Source organism: Leuciscus leuciscus (assembly GCF_965113295.1).
Source record: "Leuciscus leuciscus genome assembly, chromosome: 25".
Lineage (NCBI taxonomy): Eukaryota > Metazoa > Chordata > Actinopteri > Cypriniformes > Leuciscidae > Leuciscus > Leuciscus leuciscus.
Genome location: NC_138724.1, coordinates 25,516,052 through 25,531,481, shown reverse-complemented (window position 1 = coordinate 25,531,481; position 15,430 = coordinate 25,516,052). Strand labels below are relative to the sequence as shown.

Here is a 15,430-nt window from a genome sequence, read left to right as displayed (position 1 = left end):
CACCGGGATGAGCCGAGGAACACCCAGAATGAGAAAATACATTTTTCAGAAGTTGCTAATCCACTCACGTCTTTCTGTAACAACCGTGCTATGGTCCAAACCAGAGCAGAAATATTCAAACACTCCCAGAATTCCACAGATTCATCCTGAGGGATCCTCATGGCAGAGCACTGAAACAAACTCTTCTGAGGACATTATAATTTAAGAGAACAGCAAGCCTGGAATTATGTTCAATTAGAATCAAGGCTAAAACAACAGAAGGTTTTCTTAGTATTTCTGCTTCGAAATGAAAAAAAAGAAAGCTTTCTCATTCCTTCCAACTTTACAATTTGTATATTTTATGCATTGCACTAAAAGTATGTACTTAAACCAGTGACGGGAAAGTACATTTTATACATGCAAGACTGTGTTAGTCTACACTCTGCATCAAAAAAATAGTGTATTGATGTACTTTTGTTGTGTATTGTTCATATCTTTAAAACTGTGCACCCAGGTGTGAATGCTATGCTCCGGAAAGTGGCCGGCGCGGCCGCAGCCAAACCGCACGTGGAGATCCGACAGGACGGAGAGCAGTTCTACATCAAGACCTCCACCTCTGTGCGCACCACTGAAATCAGCTTCCGCATCGGAGAGGAGTTCGACGAGGAGACGGTGGACGGCAGGAAATGCAAGGTGAGTCGCATCACCGGCGGAACGAGACACGGACCCGCTGAGCTTCACAGCGGCAGGTTAAGCCCCTAAAGCCACCCAGGGGCCCGGGGACACATAAACAAGCGTCATTCGAGAACTGTAGGGCAGAATTACAGGAGGAGAAAGCTCAACGGGAGAGAGAAGGAAAAATTAAATGCCGCTGAAAATCTCCAGTGGAAAATTAGCGTCAAGGAGCCGTTCATTTGAGTTTTGATGAACATGAGTTCGAGTTAGGCTTGCATCATTTTCTGATCCTATATCTATCTATCTATCTATCTATCTATCTATCTATCTATCTATCTATCTATCTATCTATCTATCTATCTATCTATCTATCTATCTATCTATCTATCTATCCTGTATCTGTCTGTCTGTCTGTCTATCTATCTATCTATCCTGTATCTGTCTGTCTGTCTATCTGTCTATCTATCTATCTATCTATCTATCTATCTATCTATCTATCTATCTATATCTATCTCTATCTATCTATCTATCTATCTATCTATCTATCTATCTATCTATCTATCTATCTATCTATCTATCTATCTATCTATCTATCTATCCAGTATCTGTCTGTCTGTCTATCTATCTATCTATCTATCTATCTATCTATCTATCCAGTATCTGTCTGTCTATCTATCTATCTATCTATCTATCTATCTATCTATCTATCTATCTATCTATCCTGTATCTGTCTGTCTGTCTATCTATCTGTCTGTCTATCTATCCTGTATCTGTCTGTCTGTCTATCTATCTGTCTATCTATCTATCTATCTATCTATCTATCTATCTATCTATCTATCTATCTATCCTGTATCTGTCTGTCTGTCTGTCTATCTATCTATCTATCCTGTATCTGTCTGTCTGTCTGTCTGTCTGTCTGTCTATCTGTCTATCTATCTATCTATCTATCTATCTATCTATCTATCTATCTATCTATCTATCTATCTATCTATCTATCTATCTATCTATCTATCTCTATCTGTCTGTCTATCTATCTATCTATCCTGTATCTGTCTGTCTGTCTATCTATCTATCTATCTATCTATCCTGTATCTGTCTGTCTGTCTATCTATCTGTCTATCTATCTATCTATCTATCTATCTATCTATCTATCTATCTATCTATCTATCTATCTATCTATCTATCTATCTATCTATCATCTATCTATCTATCTATCTATCTATCTATCTATCTATCTATCTATCTATCCATCCAGTGTCTGTCTGTCTGTCTGTCTGTCTATCTATCTATCTATCTATCTATCTATCTATCTATCTATCTATCCTGTATCTGTCTGTCTGTCTATCTGTCTATCTATCTATCTATCTATCAATCTATCAATCTCTATCTATCTATCTATCTATCTATCTATCTATCTATCTATCTATCTATCTATCTATCTATCTATCTATCCAGTATCTGTCTGTCTGTCTGTCTGTCTATCTATCTATCTAGTATCTATCTGTCTGTCTGTCTGTCTGTCTGTCTATCTATCTATCTATCTATCCTGTATCTATCTGTCTGTCTGTCTGTCTGTCTGTCTGTCTGTCTGTCTATCTATCTATCTATCTAGTATCTGTCTGTCTATCTATCTATCTATCCTGTATCTATCTGTCTGTCTGTCTGTCTATCTATCTAGTATCTATCTTGTATCTATCTATCTATCTATCTATCTATCTATCTATCAATCAATCTATCTATCTATCTATCTATCTATCTATCTATCTATCTATCTATCTATCTATCTATCTATCTATCTATCTATCTATCTATCTATCTATCTATCTATCTATCTATCCTGTATGTGTCTGTCTGTCTATCTATCTATCTGTTTATAAACAACATATTTATATGTACATTATTTTATTAATGTTATGCATATTAAATTAGTCATTTCTATATTCGTTTTTTAGTCCATATTTAGTTTTTAAGCCAGTTTTTTTTTACTTGTTTACATGCATTTGTAAACTTTATTATAATTTACAAATTTAACAACTACGTTATCGGCTGTTTTATGGTGCGAAAAAAACGTAATGAACGTCCCTAATTAAACTAATTAAGCAAACTTAACCTTCTCGTTTTTTTCTCGTTTGCTTAAAATCCACTGTTGCAACAGTGTGATTCCCCTCTAAGCTTAAGTCCAAGGCTTTAAATTCTTCAGTGCAGAATTTTCAGAAATGGCTATAGAGAAAATGAATGAGTAATAGACCCTTCAGAGAAACAAATCCACCACCGTTGAGCTCAGCAAGCCCCTAAACGCTGGTAACGGACACCGCTGTTTTTCAGATAACTCCTCTGGACATCTCGGACTCTGATTTCAGACGATACGCGCTCAGACACGTTTATGTAGATTTACATTAGTTCACCTCGCATCCATCAGGACAAATTAGCCACTAATGTGAGCATCAATTTCCTCAGCATGAGTTTGTCCATCTACTCTAATTTCCCTTCAGATGAATCTTAATGCCTCTATATCATCTTAATCTTGTCTTCAGACGTTTTGCAGAGGTGCAGTTTTTGAACCCGAACAGATCAACAAAAGCCATTCAACACAATAAAATGTAGAACCTCGTCCATAAACCCTTATATTTTATTTCACTGACCTTAATAATATCGCCTCACCGAGCAAAATGATGGCATCATCAAACTGAGAGAAATCTAAACCTGATGGTTTCAGACTGCAAAGCTCAGCAGAGAGTGAGTTTCAACAATGTTTTTGTACATGACAGTACAGAGTAAAACTCAAAATGATTTCAAGGGCAAATCGGATGTCAAAATGTCACATTACACAAACTACTCAGCATTTTTGAGACACAGCCTCCAATATTAAGTTTGTCGGTCTTAAAAAGAACAATATTGAATCAAAGGATGTGGAAAATAATCAGAATGATTGATTCCCATGCAATTCAGTCTTAACTTTGAGAAGCCTCCGTCATGGAAATTGCTTTGTTGTTAGAGAGACGTAGCGAAAAGACGGGCGTATAGACAAGGATTTGACCTCATTTTGTTCTGGAACAGACAGCAGTGGGAGGGGGATTATTTGGGAGTCTTGCAGCCCCTGAGAGTCACGTAACTGTCTGTCTCAAGCATTATGTGAGCGGAGACATATTAAAGTGTGTGTTCTGTATTATACATGCGTCTTTCTATTTTGGCGGCAAAAATAGATGAAAATGTCCCCAAAAATTGGGACCATCGTGGATGAAGCCCAGCATGAAAATAGCTTACACTCTTAAAAATAAAGGTTCTTTATTTGCATATGTTTCCATGAAGAACCTTTAACATTCATAGAACCTTTCAAATGCACAAAAGGGTCTATTGATTTTTTAAATGGTTCTTTTAAGGAACTGGTTTCACTGAAAGGTTCTTTGCTGCGAAAACACCCTTTTTGGAACCTTTTTTTTTTTTTTCATCTTCAAACCAAACTTGGGTCTTCAGTCGACAAAGTTTGAATCCCGTCTGTCTAGCCGCTTCCCATAATGCTTATGCGTTAGATCAGTAAGTGGAGAGTAGACAGTCTTTTGTGGCTGTTCGAACGCATTCGACCACATGAGCGTTTACACTACGAAAGCAATTTTCGACTACATCTGAAAGTGGACGAGCTCAAACATGTTTTATACCCCATTGACACTTGTATTTAGAGTCGTCCTCTTGTGATCCGATCGACCAAAACGCATCTTAATACCAGGTGTAAACAGGGCCATATGACTTTTAAAGTCTTAATTTTGACTTTCATCTCATAACAACTAACAAGTCTTTTGATTGAATTATAGACTATATTAATACCTTAAGTTACAATAGTTGGAACAGTGGTGCAATGTCGGAAATCAGGTGCCTTGTCTATAAAATGTGCAGATATTTAAATTCAATAAGCTCAAAATTTAAACGTGGTGACGTACTTACATGTTTAAAGGTGACGTACTTACATGTTACTACATCATTTTAACTGTAAATTGTGAATAATTACAAGTAACTAACCCCAAATCAAACCCTAACTGTAACTATACATGTACTTATATATCTTATTTGAGTAAGCACAATGCAATGTCACCTTAAAATAAGTGTAACCTAAATTTATTTTACATTTTCATTCAAAGAAAGAACCAAATAAAACCACACATATGCAAAGCTGCATGCATTTAGTTATTTGTATCTACTTAAAATTAAACAAAACGAAAATGAAAAATGTTGCCTTAGCTAAAATAAGTTTTATATATTTTATTTTACTTCAGTTAATGTTTGTTTTGTTTTTTACCATGTAATTACCATGGTTTAACAAAAAATTATAATAATAATAATTTGAGATCCGAAACGCGGCGATCTCATGCCATATCTAAACAGTTTGCTGTGTTTTAGCTGGTTTTGAAAACGGCGCATAGACCTTATTCACAGCAGCGCCATTTTTTTATTTATTTATTTTTTTTACAGAATGAAAGCGAGGCTGTGAGGGATAGATAGACATACGAGACTCAGTTGGTTCCGAGTTGGTTGTACTTTTATTTAATGTGTTTTTAGGATTTGTTCCGCTGACGAAAAGACAAAAATCTTTCCAAGAAATTTCATTAGACAAAAAGCTTCTGACAATATGAGCTGTGGAAAAATAATTTGTGATCTAGGAGCTTTATAAAGCGGATAAATGAAAACACGGTAATTGTATCCCTCACAGCCTCGCTTTCATACCTGTCATGGCGCTGCTCTGAATATGATATATTTTTGCTACTAAATCACGCGCGAGAGCTCAACGGTTGTACGGAAGGAGGGTGAGTAACGTTACACATTTATGTGCGTAACGTTACAAGTCTGTTGTAAAACTAGCGGGAATTTTGTGCGAGAACTTTTTCTGCCCACATAAATACGCACATTATGCAAAAAGTGGCCAATAATCGTTTATTGTCATAATAATGTAGAATTATTGAACTCTGGTGAATAGAATTATTGAACTCTGGAGAATAGAATTATTGAACTAAAATCAGGTATTTAAGCATTACCTCAGTAGTCTTGTTGTCGTTGAGGGCGTAGTAACCCAGCCGTTCTTCAGGCCGGTTGCTATAGCGACAGACCGCTCACCTGCCACAGGGCAGAAGCTGAGAGACGGAGAAGACATGGGTGGCCAAGCTAATCTTTTGGTTTTTGGGTGGAGAGACTATTCTACTGTTATTTTCCTTAATTTTAACTTACATATTTTCTTTATTTTTTACTTTGCTACTTTATTGTTTAGATCCTATTTAACATGCACGTGCTTTGGCTATATAACTGCAGTTATTTGTCCTGCCAATAAAGCACATTAAACTGAGAGAGAGACAGACAGAGAGAGAGAGAGGGATGATGGGATATTTAATTTAGTTTGTGGTGTGCTTGATTGTGCTCTGATTCATTTCAGTGGAGGGATTTTATGATTTAGTTGCCTAGATTTACATTTACACATTTGGCAGATGCTTATCCAAAGCCACATGCAGTGCATTCAAAGGCTACATTTGATCAGCATGTGCATTTCCATGGAATTATACATGGAATTATATTATATTAAAAAAAAAAAGGTAATTGCGACTTTTTATCTCACAATTCTGACTTTTTTTCTCACTATTTTGAGTTTGTCGCAATTCTGAAGTCAGAATTGTGATATAAACTAGCAATTGCGAGGAAAAAATGACAGAATTGTGAGATATAAATGTTCAATTGTGAAAAAAAGTCAGAATTGCGATATAAACTCGAAATTGCGAGAAAAAAAGTCAAATTATGATATAAATTCGCAATTGTGAAAAAGTCAGAATTGCGAGATTTAAACTCGCAATTGCAAGAAAACGTCAGAATTGTGAGATAAAAAGTCACAATTATCTCTTAAATTGTTTTATTCCGTGGCGGAAAAACAAGCTATTTGTGATCAGCTCAAAGTTGAGCCAAATACAAATAAAACTGCAAGAGGGTGGAAAAACATCTCTTTTTCCACACTGAAATTTCCTCCTCAACACATCCCAGAGTCACCACAGCCAACATATAGACGATGAAAGTGTCAGATATACTGCCACAAACATTCAGACTACTGTCAATCACTGTGGGGTTTTCAGTGCCACATTATTAAAGTTTTACTTCGGTTAAACATTCATTAAACAGCAGTGGATTTCTTCCTTGTGCTTTATCCTGGTTCATCCCTTTAAGACATACAGGGGTCTTTGGTATTATAGATTGTAACCGAATATGTGTGTGTGTGTGTGAAGACATATGAAGTCTTTGGTATTATTGATTGTAACCGAAGATGTGTGTGTGTGTGTGTGTGTGTCTGCTGTAAGAGTTTTTGTTAGTCTCGGCCAGATGAATGAGTGTGTCAGGACGCTGTACACTGTCTCATTTTAAAGGGATTTTAGATCAAGCTGCATAAATTAGTTTAAAGACAGTGCCTGAGGCGAGAGAGAGAGAGACAGAGACAGAGAGAGAGAGTGAGAGAGAGAGTGAGAGGCACAGATGCGGTTTTGCTGCAGTTCTCTGACACTTTTCATTTATCTGTGGCCCTCCATACACACCCAAATCTCAATGACAAAAATGTATGTCCGATTCATGAATTCACAAATCATTCTTTTGAGTCAAATCAATCAATCGGTCGATCTCGATCTGATTCACAAAGTCAGTGTGAATGATTGCTTCAGGAATCAATCTTTTTCAAACTCATTGACTTAAGGATTTGATTGCAGCGGTTATAGCAGATCACTGGATGGATTATAAGGTAATATCAAATTTACTGATAATAACAGTTTAATTTCGGTCCGCAGAGCGTGGCCTCATGGGAGACGGAGAATAAAATGTACTGCAAACAGACTCTGGTGGATCGAGACGGACCCGTGACGTTCTGGAGTAGAGAGCTGCGCGGAGACGAACTGATCCTGGTGAGAGACACACACACACTGAACATTGTGTTGCTCTTCTATACACTTCTCCATAAGGATCAGCTTCGTTACAGAGAAAAGGGACTAACATTTCTCACAGCTTTGTCTACTATAAAGGAAGACTGCAAAGGAAGAGATTGTTTTCTGGTGTTCACTTCTCCAGACAGAAGGGACTGGGTAATGTTATGTTAATATGGTTGAACCGTGTTCTTATGAGAGCTCACTGGCACTGGCTGAGATCATATTTTATGACTTCAGACAGGAAACAGACTATGGATTTATTTTCAGTATAGCTTAACATTAAGACAGCGAGAGAGAGAGAGAGAGCGAGAGAGACGGAGGGTGTGAGATGTTTAATGGAGCGAATCGATCATGCTGCTTTTCTCACTTCTGTCTCATGTGACTCGCACTCTGGGTGTCCTTTACAGAAAGTTTTGGCCACCAAAGGGTTCAAACTAGGGCCTAAAAAACAAATGATATTTTCCAAAGAATGGTCTGAAAAAGGTGCTTCAGAAAATGGGGATTTTTTAATCTTCAGGGGTAAAACTAAATTTTACATGAGCGGTTTTTATTCGAGTTTTTTATCCTGTTACCAAAAATTGGTACAAATTATTTAATTTTCTAGCAATTAAAATAATTTTTATTTTTTTTATTAAATAGACATAATGAATAAAACAAAACATGACTGGAATAAACTTTTTTTTTTAAATATAATATAAAAATTCTATTAAAAAAATTCTTACAATAACTTTGGTAGCAGGATTGAATGGTTACGCTCGACAAATGCATTCAAAATACAATGTGTAAAAAAAAGTATAAAAGTATTTTATTGTTTTACACTTGTCCCAGAATTTTAATCTCAAATGAAAAATACATTCTAAAAGTATTTTAAATTATTAAAAATTATTATACATACATAATATTAATTCATATAAACTACTGTTCAAAGGTTTGGTGTCCGAATTTTTTTTTTATAAAAAAAACAAAAACAATTATTCAGCATGGATACATTAAATTGATCAAAAGTGACAGTAAAGATATATTTATAATGCTACAAAAATATATGAAAAATATTTTTTTTCACGAGCAGCAAATCAGCATCTGAGAATAATTTCTGAAGGATCATGTGACACTGGAGTAATGATGCTGAAAATTCAGCTTTGAATCACAGGAATAAATGACATTTTAAAAGATATTCAAATAGAAAACAGTTAATTTACTCAGAAACAGTTTCAATGTATTTTTGACCAAATAAATGCCGCCTTGGTGAACATAAGAGACTTCTTTCAAAATATCTCACTGACCTGAAACTTTTAAATGGTAGTGTTTAAAACTACGACCAATGTAAAAGTGATTTATTTAGCATGGTATTTTAGCACACAAAATGCTTGCTATAAAATAAGCCATTGCAAGACAAAAGGGTTTTGATTCCAAAAATGTTTAAAATGTCATTTCCACCACATAATGCTTTCAAACGTGATACATGAAGATATTCATGACATTCAGAAAACACAGGCTATGTCTCTCCTGTGATGCATGTCCACTCTTGGACATTACTGGAAGACAAGTTCAATAAACTTGAAGTTTTAAAACTTGTCTAGAAGTCCACAGGGCCGAAAGTGCTGACAGTTGAAGAAACACCCGTACGTGGGCCTTGATCCAAATTCAACAATAAAACGAGCGCGTCCTGAATGGGTTCCAGGACAGGCGCTCCTGACGGCGGGCCTGACCCCTGAGAGCGAGTGTCAGACGCTTATTCAAGCTGAACGCAGGAATGTGAAGGACCGTCCAAAACAAATGCAGGTCTGACCCAAATCAGAACCGCTCGTTTTAAATCTGACAAGTCAGGCCGCTTGACGTTTCTCACGCCTTGGTAAGTGAATTCAGAGCTCGAAGTCTGCAGAACAACAATCCCAGAATGCAACACTCATTGTCTTCTAGGCGAATCTAGGACACATTTCCATAAGATAAACATGCGTCGTTTAGGCTCAGTCCAAAATAAAGCACAAAGGGGATTACGGACGGCTCCGATTGTCTTTATTTCATAAGCACAACATAATGGAGGTTTAACTTGCAGGACGCTCCGCAAGAGCTTCAGATTAACAAGCACATTTCTCTCTTCTTGTCTTCTATTCTCAGATCTTTGGGGCCGATGACGTGGTTTGCACGCGGATTTACGTACGAGAATGAGGTGGCGACAGCGACCGTGACAAATGAAACCAAGCAGCCCTGCATCCCAAGAAACCTTCTGTCTCTAGAAAACCACAACCTTACATCGCATGTCAGGCAGTGAACATGTATCTGTGCAGTGCATTGTGGGATTTCATTTCTCAATCCATTACTTTAATCGTCGTTCTGTTTGTTACGCTCTCTTTGTGTCCATTTCTCGCACAGGTGTGTGTATTGCAAACAAAAACAGTAATAAAAATGGAACCAAACTCTTTCTGTCATATTTGTTGAGATCTGTCATCATTATTATTATTTTTAAACCATGTACTGGTGCTTTAAAGTATAGCTAGAAACCAAAACACTGATTTGAAGAACCTATCAAGATCCCCTTAAGATCAACTCAAGAACCCTATATAGTGAAAACAGTCCTTAATGAGAAGAGAAGTCTTTGCTGAAGCATTATTTTGACGAGTGTTCCTCAGAGACGGTTGTTTAGCTCATTAGACACAGATTGTGTCCCGCGGTCAGACTCCGGCGGGTGGCAGACGCAGATAAACAGCAGACGGTTCCACTCTTTAAGGGACGTGATGCAGAACTGTGTGATCAGATTTAGCGGGTGTCATGCTCAGGGAAACCTATTATATGAATTTCCCAAAACAGAACGGAAATCCAAATGCTCAGACAAAGAGGTGGTTTTAAACCCTAAATCCGGACGATAAGATGCTAAACACTCCCGTCTACACTGAAGCACAACAACATTAGAATGCTACACGTTATCATCAACAAAGCTGTCTACACTGCAGGCAGACGATTCAACACTATGTGAAGGATCCCATTATAGTTCAAGTTTAACGCTAGTGCGCTAGAGGACTTTTAGACAGATAGACAGACAGAGACAGATAGACAGACAGACAGATGACAGACAGACAGGCAGGCAGACGACAGACAAATAGATAGATAGACAGTAAGAGATAGACGACACTAGACAGACAGATAGACAGACAGAGACAGCAGACAGACAGATAGATAGACGACAGACAGACAGACAGACAGAGAGACAGACGACACAGACAGATAGACGACACACAGACAGAGACAGCAGACAGACAGATAGATGACAGACAGACAGGCAGGCAAACGACAGACAAATAGATAGATAGACAGTAAGAGATAGACGACACTAGACTGAGACAGCAGACAGACAGATAGATAAATAGATGACAGACAGACAGATAGATGACAGACAGACAGATAGATAGACAGAAAGATAGATGACACACAGACATACGACAGACAGACAGAGACAGCAGACAGACAGAGAGATAGATGACAGACAGAGAGATAGACGACAGACAGATAGATAGATGACAGACAGACAGACAGATAGATAGACTGTAAGAGATAGACGATACACAGATAGACAGCAGACAGACAGATACATAGACGACAGACAGATAGACGACACAGACAGACAGACGACACACAGACAGACAACAGACAGACAGATAGACGACAGACAGATAACAGACAGACAGATAGACGACAGACAGACAGACAGATAGACGACAGACAGACAGATAGACGGACAGAGACAGCAGACAGACACAGATAGATGACAGACAGACAGAGAGATAGACGACAGACAGAGGACAGGCAGACAGACAGACAGACAGACAGACAGGTAGACGACAGATAGATAGATAGACGACAGACAGACAGAGAGATAGACGACAGACAGACAGACAGACAGACAGATAGACGACAGACAGAGGACAGGCAGACAGACAGACAGACAGACAGACAGGTAGACGACAGACAGAGGACAGGCAGACAGACAGACAGGTAGATGACAGACAGATAGATAGACGACAGACAGACAGAGAGATAGACGACAGACAGACAGACAGGTAGACGACAGACAGACAGACAGACAGGTAGACGACAGACAGATAGACAGAGACAGCAGACAGACACAGATAGATGACAGACAGACACAGATAGATGACAGAGAGACAGACAGACAGACAGACAGACAGATAGATAGACAGACAGACAGACAGACAGACAGACAGACAGATAGAGAGAGAGATAGATATATAGACATATGTTGAGAAGTTAAGGTAAAACTTCTGACTTTAAACCCGTTCTGCATGATTTAGGATCAGGCTGTGTGTGAGGACGAGTGTGTGGGAGAGATGGAGCTGTTTTGGCCCGTGGCTGCAGTTAGATCAAAGCTGATGGATGAGGCAATATATCACTGCGATGAGAAACACAGGATGGAGACTCTCTTCACGTCTTCCTCTCCGCATCACAGGAATAATGTCTCGCTCATCACAAACCGGGACGACAATACGAAACCAGACTCAAAGAGCGTCTCAGGCTGGCAGAGAAATGCTCAGGGTTTCAGACAGCAATGCTGATAGAATAATAGAGTGTGTGGCTCTTGCCAATCCGTCCCTTCTGTGATGCTATCTGCAATTCTGCTCAGAAAGCCAAACTATTGAAAAAGGGTTTAGATGTAGTCAAAAACAAACATCTTCTTCATTTACTTTTTTTTTTTTATCCATCTGTAGAAATGTTAACAGTCTGTCGTGAGACTTTTATTCTGTCAATTTACTCAACACACCTGCTCAGCCAATAAACCCCCCTCAGTGTTCAGCTCAAGCCCCGCTTTTAATATAAACATCTCAGGAAGTCGTGACTCTATTGTCGCAACTGTTCTCTGGCTTAGCTCGAAGTTGTGAATCACTGTCACCAACAAACAAACCCCAAAACACGAACAACAAAACATCAGACACCGCGGAGCGATTAGTCTTCCTGCCACAGGGCTGCCAGGAGCTCAAAGCTGCTCTTTTCAACACGCTTCCACAGAACCCAGCAACACAAACCTCACAAACCGGCGGTTGCCAGGTCCCTCCCCACACCGCCCTGATTTCTGACCCGCTACATCACGGACGAATAGGTTGGCCCTACAATAAACGCAGTCAGAAAGCCCCGGGCCACCGCGCGAGTGTGCGCTGTTGTGTTCATTGGTTCCGATGCTCCTCTCTGAAAGAGCTCATTGTTGGGAACGGTCAGCAGACAGGGGCTCTGAGAAACACTGAGTGCTCTTTGAGCTCGGATAGGGGTTCCCTGCAGCCCTCCAGATCTTCCGAGGGGCCCGCGGGGGCCAAAACGAGGCCAGTGCCGCTGTGAACAGAAACAATTAGAGCTCAGCTGTTGTTTGAAGTGAATCTAAGGGAGTTAATGAGAAGATTTTACGCGTCCATTCAGCGTTTGATGCTCCAGCTAAGAATGGATTTTTTTTCCACATTCAGATTTGCATATCCATCCTAAATTGCATGCGCGATTAGGATTAGAGGTTTACGGTTTGGCTGGTTAGCATGGCCCTGTTAGTCCCTGCTGGAAGATGTTGTACCTACATCATGTGGAAGGAAAATAGGAATACAAATAGTTTAATGAACACCCCAAATAGATGGATAGCCTATAGCATGCCATTTAGAAAAAAATCTGTCTTTTTTTTTTGATTTACGCAATTTTGTTAATAGTAAAATTCCATCAAATTGAATTGAATAATCCTTACGTATTTTAATTGAATAATTGAACAATCCTTAACCAAGTTTAATTTTAGTTTGTTTCCAGGTAATAATTTTAATGCTTCAAGCCTTCAACAAACTTATTTCAGTTTAATTCCAAGGCAACATTTCAAATTTACATTACATTTTTATTCAAGCTTTATTTAAATGAACAAAAATGTTTTTAATAGCTTTATTTTACTTTTGAGTACCCAGAAAAGCGCTATACGAATTATTATTATTATTAGGCTATAACAACACTAACTGGATCCAAACTCAAACAATATACTATTAAAGAGCCAAAAAAAAGGAAAATATATCTTTATTAACCCCCTGGAGTCCATATGGATGGATTACTTTTATGATGGACGGATGCGCTTCTTTGGGCTTCAAAATCTCAGGTACCATTCACTCCCATTATAAAGCTGGGAATAGCCAGGATATTTTTTTTTATAATTCTGACTGTGTTTGGCTGAAAGAAGAAAGTCATATACGCCTAAGATGGCTTGAGGGTGAGTAAATTATGGGATAATTTTCCTTTTTGGGTGAACTGTGCCTTTAACAGGTCAGTCAGACAGCGACTTCCTGTCCTGCCAGAATCATCAGCAAAGCAGAGCCAGAAGTTTGGCCCTGCATGACTCGAGTTTCTTTGACAGTTTTATCAGCTTATAAAGACGCCAGATCACACTAATGAAGGTTCCCTCCGTTTCTGTCTGTCTCTCTAGCTCTGACAGAGCAGGCTGTCTCTCTCTCTCTCTGCAGGAGACTCGCCGCACCTGTCAGCCCAGAGCGCCCGTCACAACAATCTGGGTCACTCTGACTGGGCCGAAGAAAAAGAGCCATCCTTCACCCGTCCAAAACAATTCTGTCGAGTCACTAACACACACACACACACACACACGGAGTCCGCTGAGAAAGCAGTAGGTTTTGGTGAATAATTTGACGCCTTTCTCTTCAAAAGACGATTATTTTGCTGTCTAGTAATGTACTAGTTTTACTTCGCAGAAATACTTTATGTAGGCAACACAAAAATATCAATTGCAATGTAAAAATTATCCTATTATTGATATGAATGCTGATATGTAAATGCTAATGCTAACGGATAGCTATCTTCAGTTATTACCATGGAAGCACATTTCCGCCACATAATAAATAAAATTGTACATCATAAATTAGATAAAAAGGTCATACTTTCGATTTTTTTTTCATATAATTTTCGCCTGTTTAATCTCAATTATGAGTATGTTATAATGACGTCAGTTTCATCTTTTCTCGAATTATGAATTAGTATGGCATAATTTTAGCTTAATATGTCAATTATTACACTTTTTAAATACATTTTTGCTTTTCATCTTATAACTATGACTGTCATAATTTCGACTTTTCGTCGAATGGATGAATCTGAATATCAGTCACATGACACATTTTTATTTATTTTTTACACAAAAAATAGAAATGTTTAATTTTTATTCCATTATCTCACTAAAATATTTTTCATTGTGCTGGGTAGATTACTTACAAATTGTAGTCGATACTGATTCCACATTACATAACAAAAACTGTAGTTATTAACCTAATCCATTACATTTCACATTAATGTAATCAGACTTTTCTTTTGGATTACTTTTGACATAACTCGTTAATCACATTAAAATTGAATAGGATAATATTGTACCATATTGATACAAAAAATAAATACACAAAGAAAATATATTCCATTCTTTGTTAACAACATGAAATGCATTAAACATTACATAGTTAAATGACTCACTAAGTGAAAATTACAATAATAATTGTGTTCGCCAGGAGTTGATTCGAAATTCAGTGTTGCAATGGTGAGAAAACATTTATTGAAAGTGAAAAGATTTCTGTAAAGCCGGTGGTCAAATGCTGTGTGGCCTCAATTTTCCATGTAATTATAGTAATTTGATCAATTATGAAAGATTTACTGCCATTGTGGGAGTAATATGTAATCATGTAATAAATCAAAAAGTAACTGTAGTCTGATTATGAATATTTAAAAATGTAATATATATATTTTTTGTGTGTGTGTATGTATATATATATATATATATATATATATAACAATAAATCGCCTTGTTTCTAGAAACCATAGAC

General features: G+C 37.8%; 1 protein-coding gene across 1 annotated transcript; it reads left to right on the top strand.

The window, feature by feature from the left end:
- The first annotated feature begins 469 nt into the window (after positions 1-469).
- crabp1a (cellular retinoic acid binding protein 1a) lies at positions 470-10,018 on the top strand. The gene is made up of 3 exons (XM_082160114.1): positions 470-672; positions 7,455-7,568; positions 9,708-10,018. The coding sequence occupies exons 1-3, from the start codon at positions 505-507 to the stop codon at positions 9,756-9,758; spliced, it is 333 nt and encodes a 110-aa protein (XP_082016240.1). The 5' UTR covers positions 470-504; the 3' UTR covers positions 9,759-10,018.
- Positions 10,019-15,430: the final 5,412 nt, after the last annotated feature.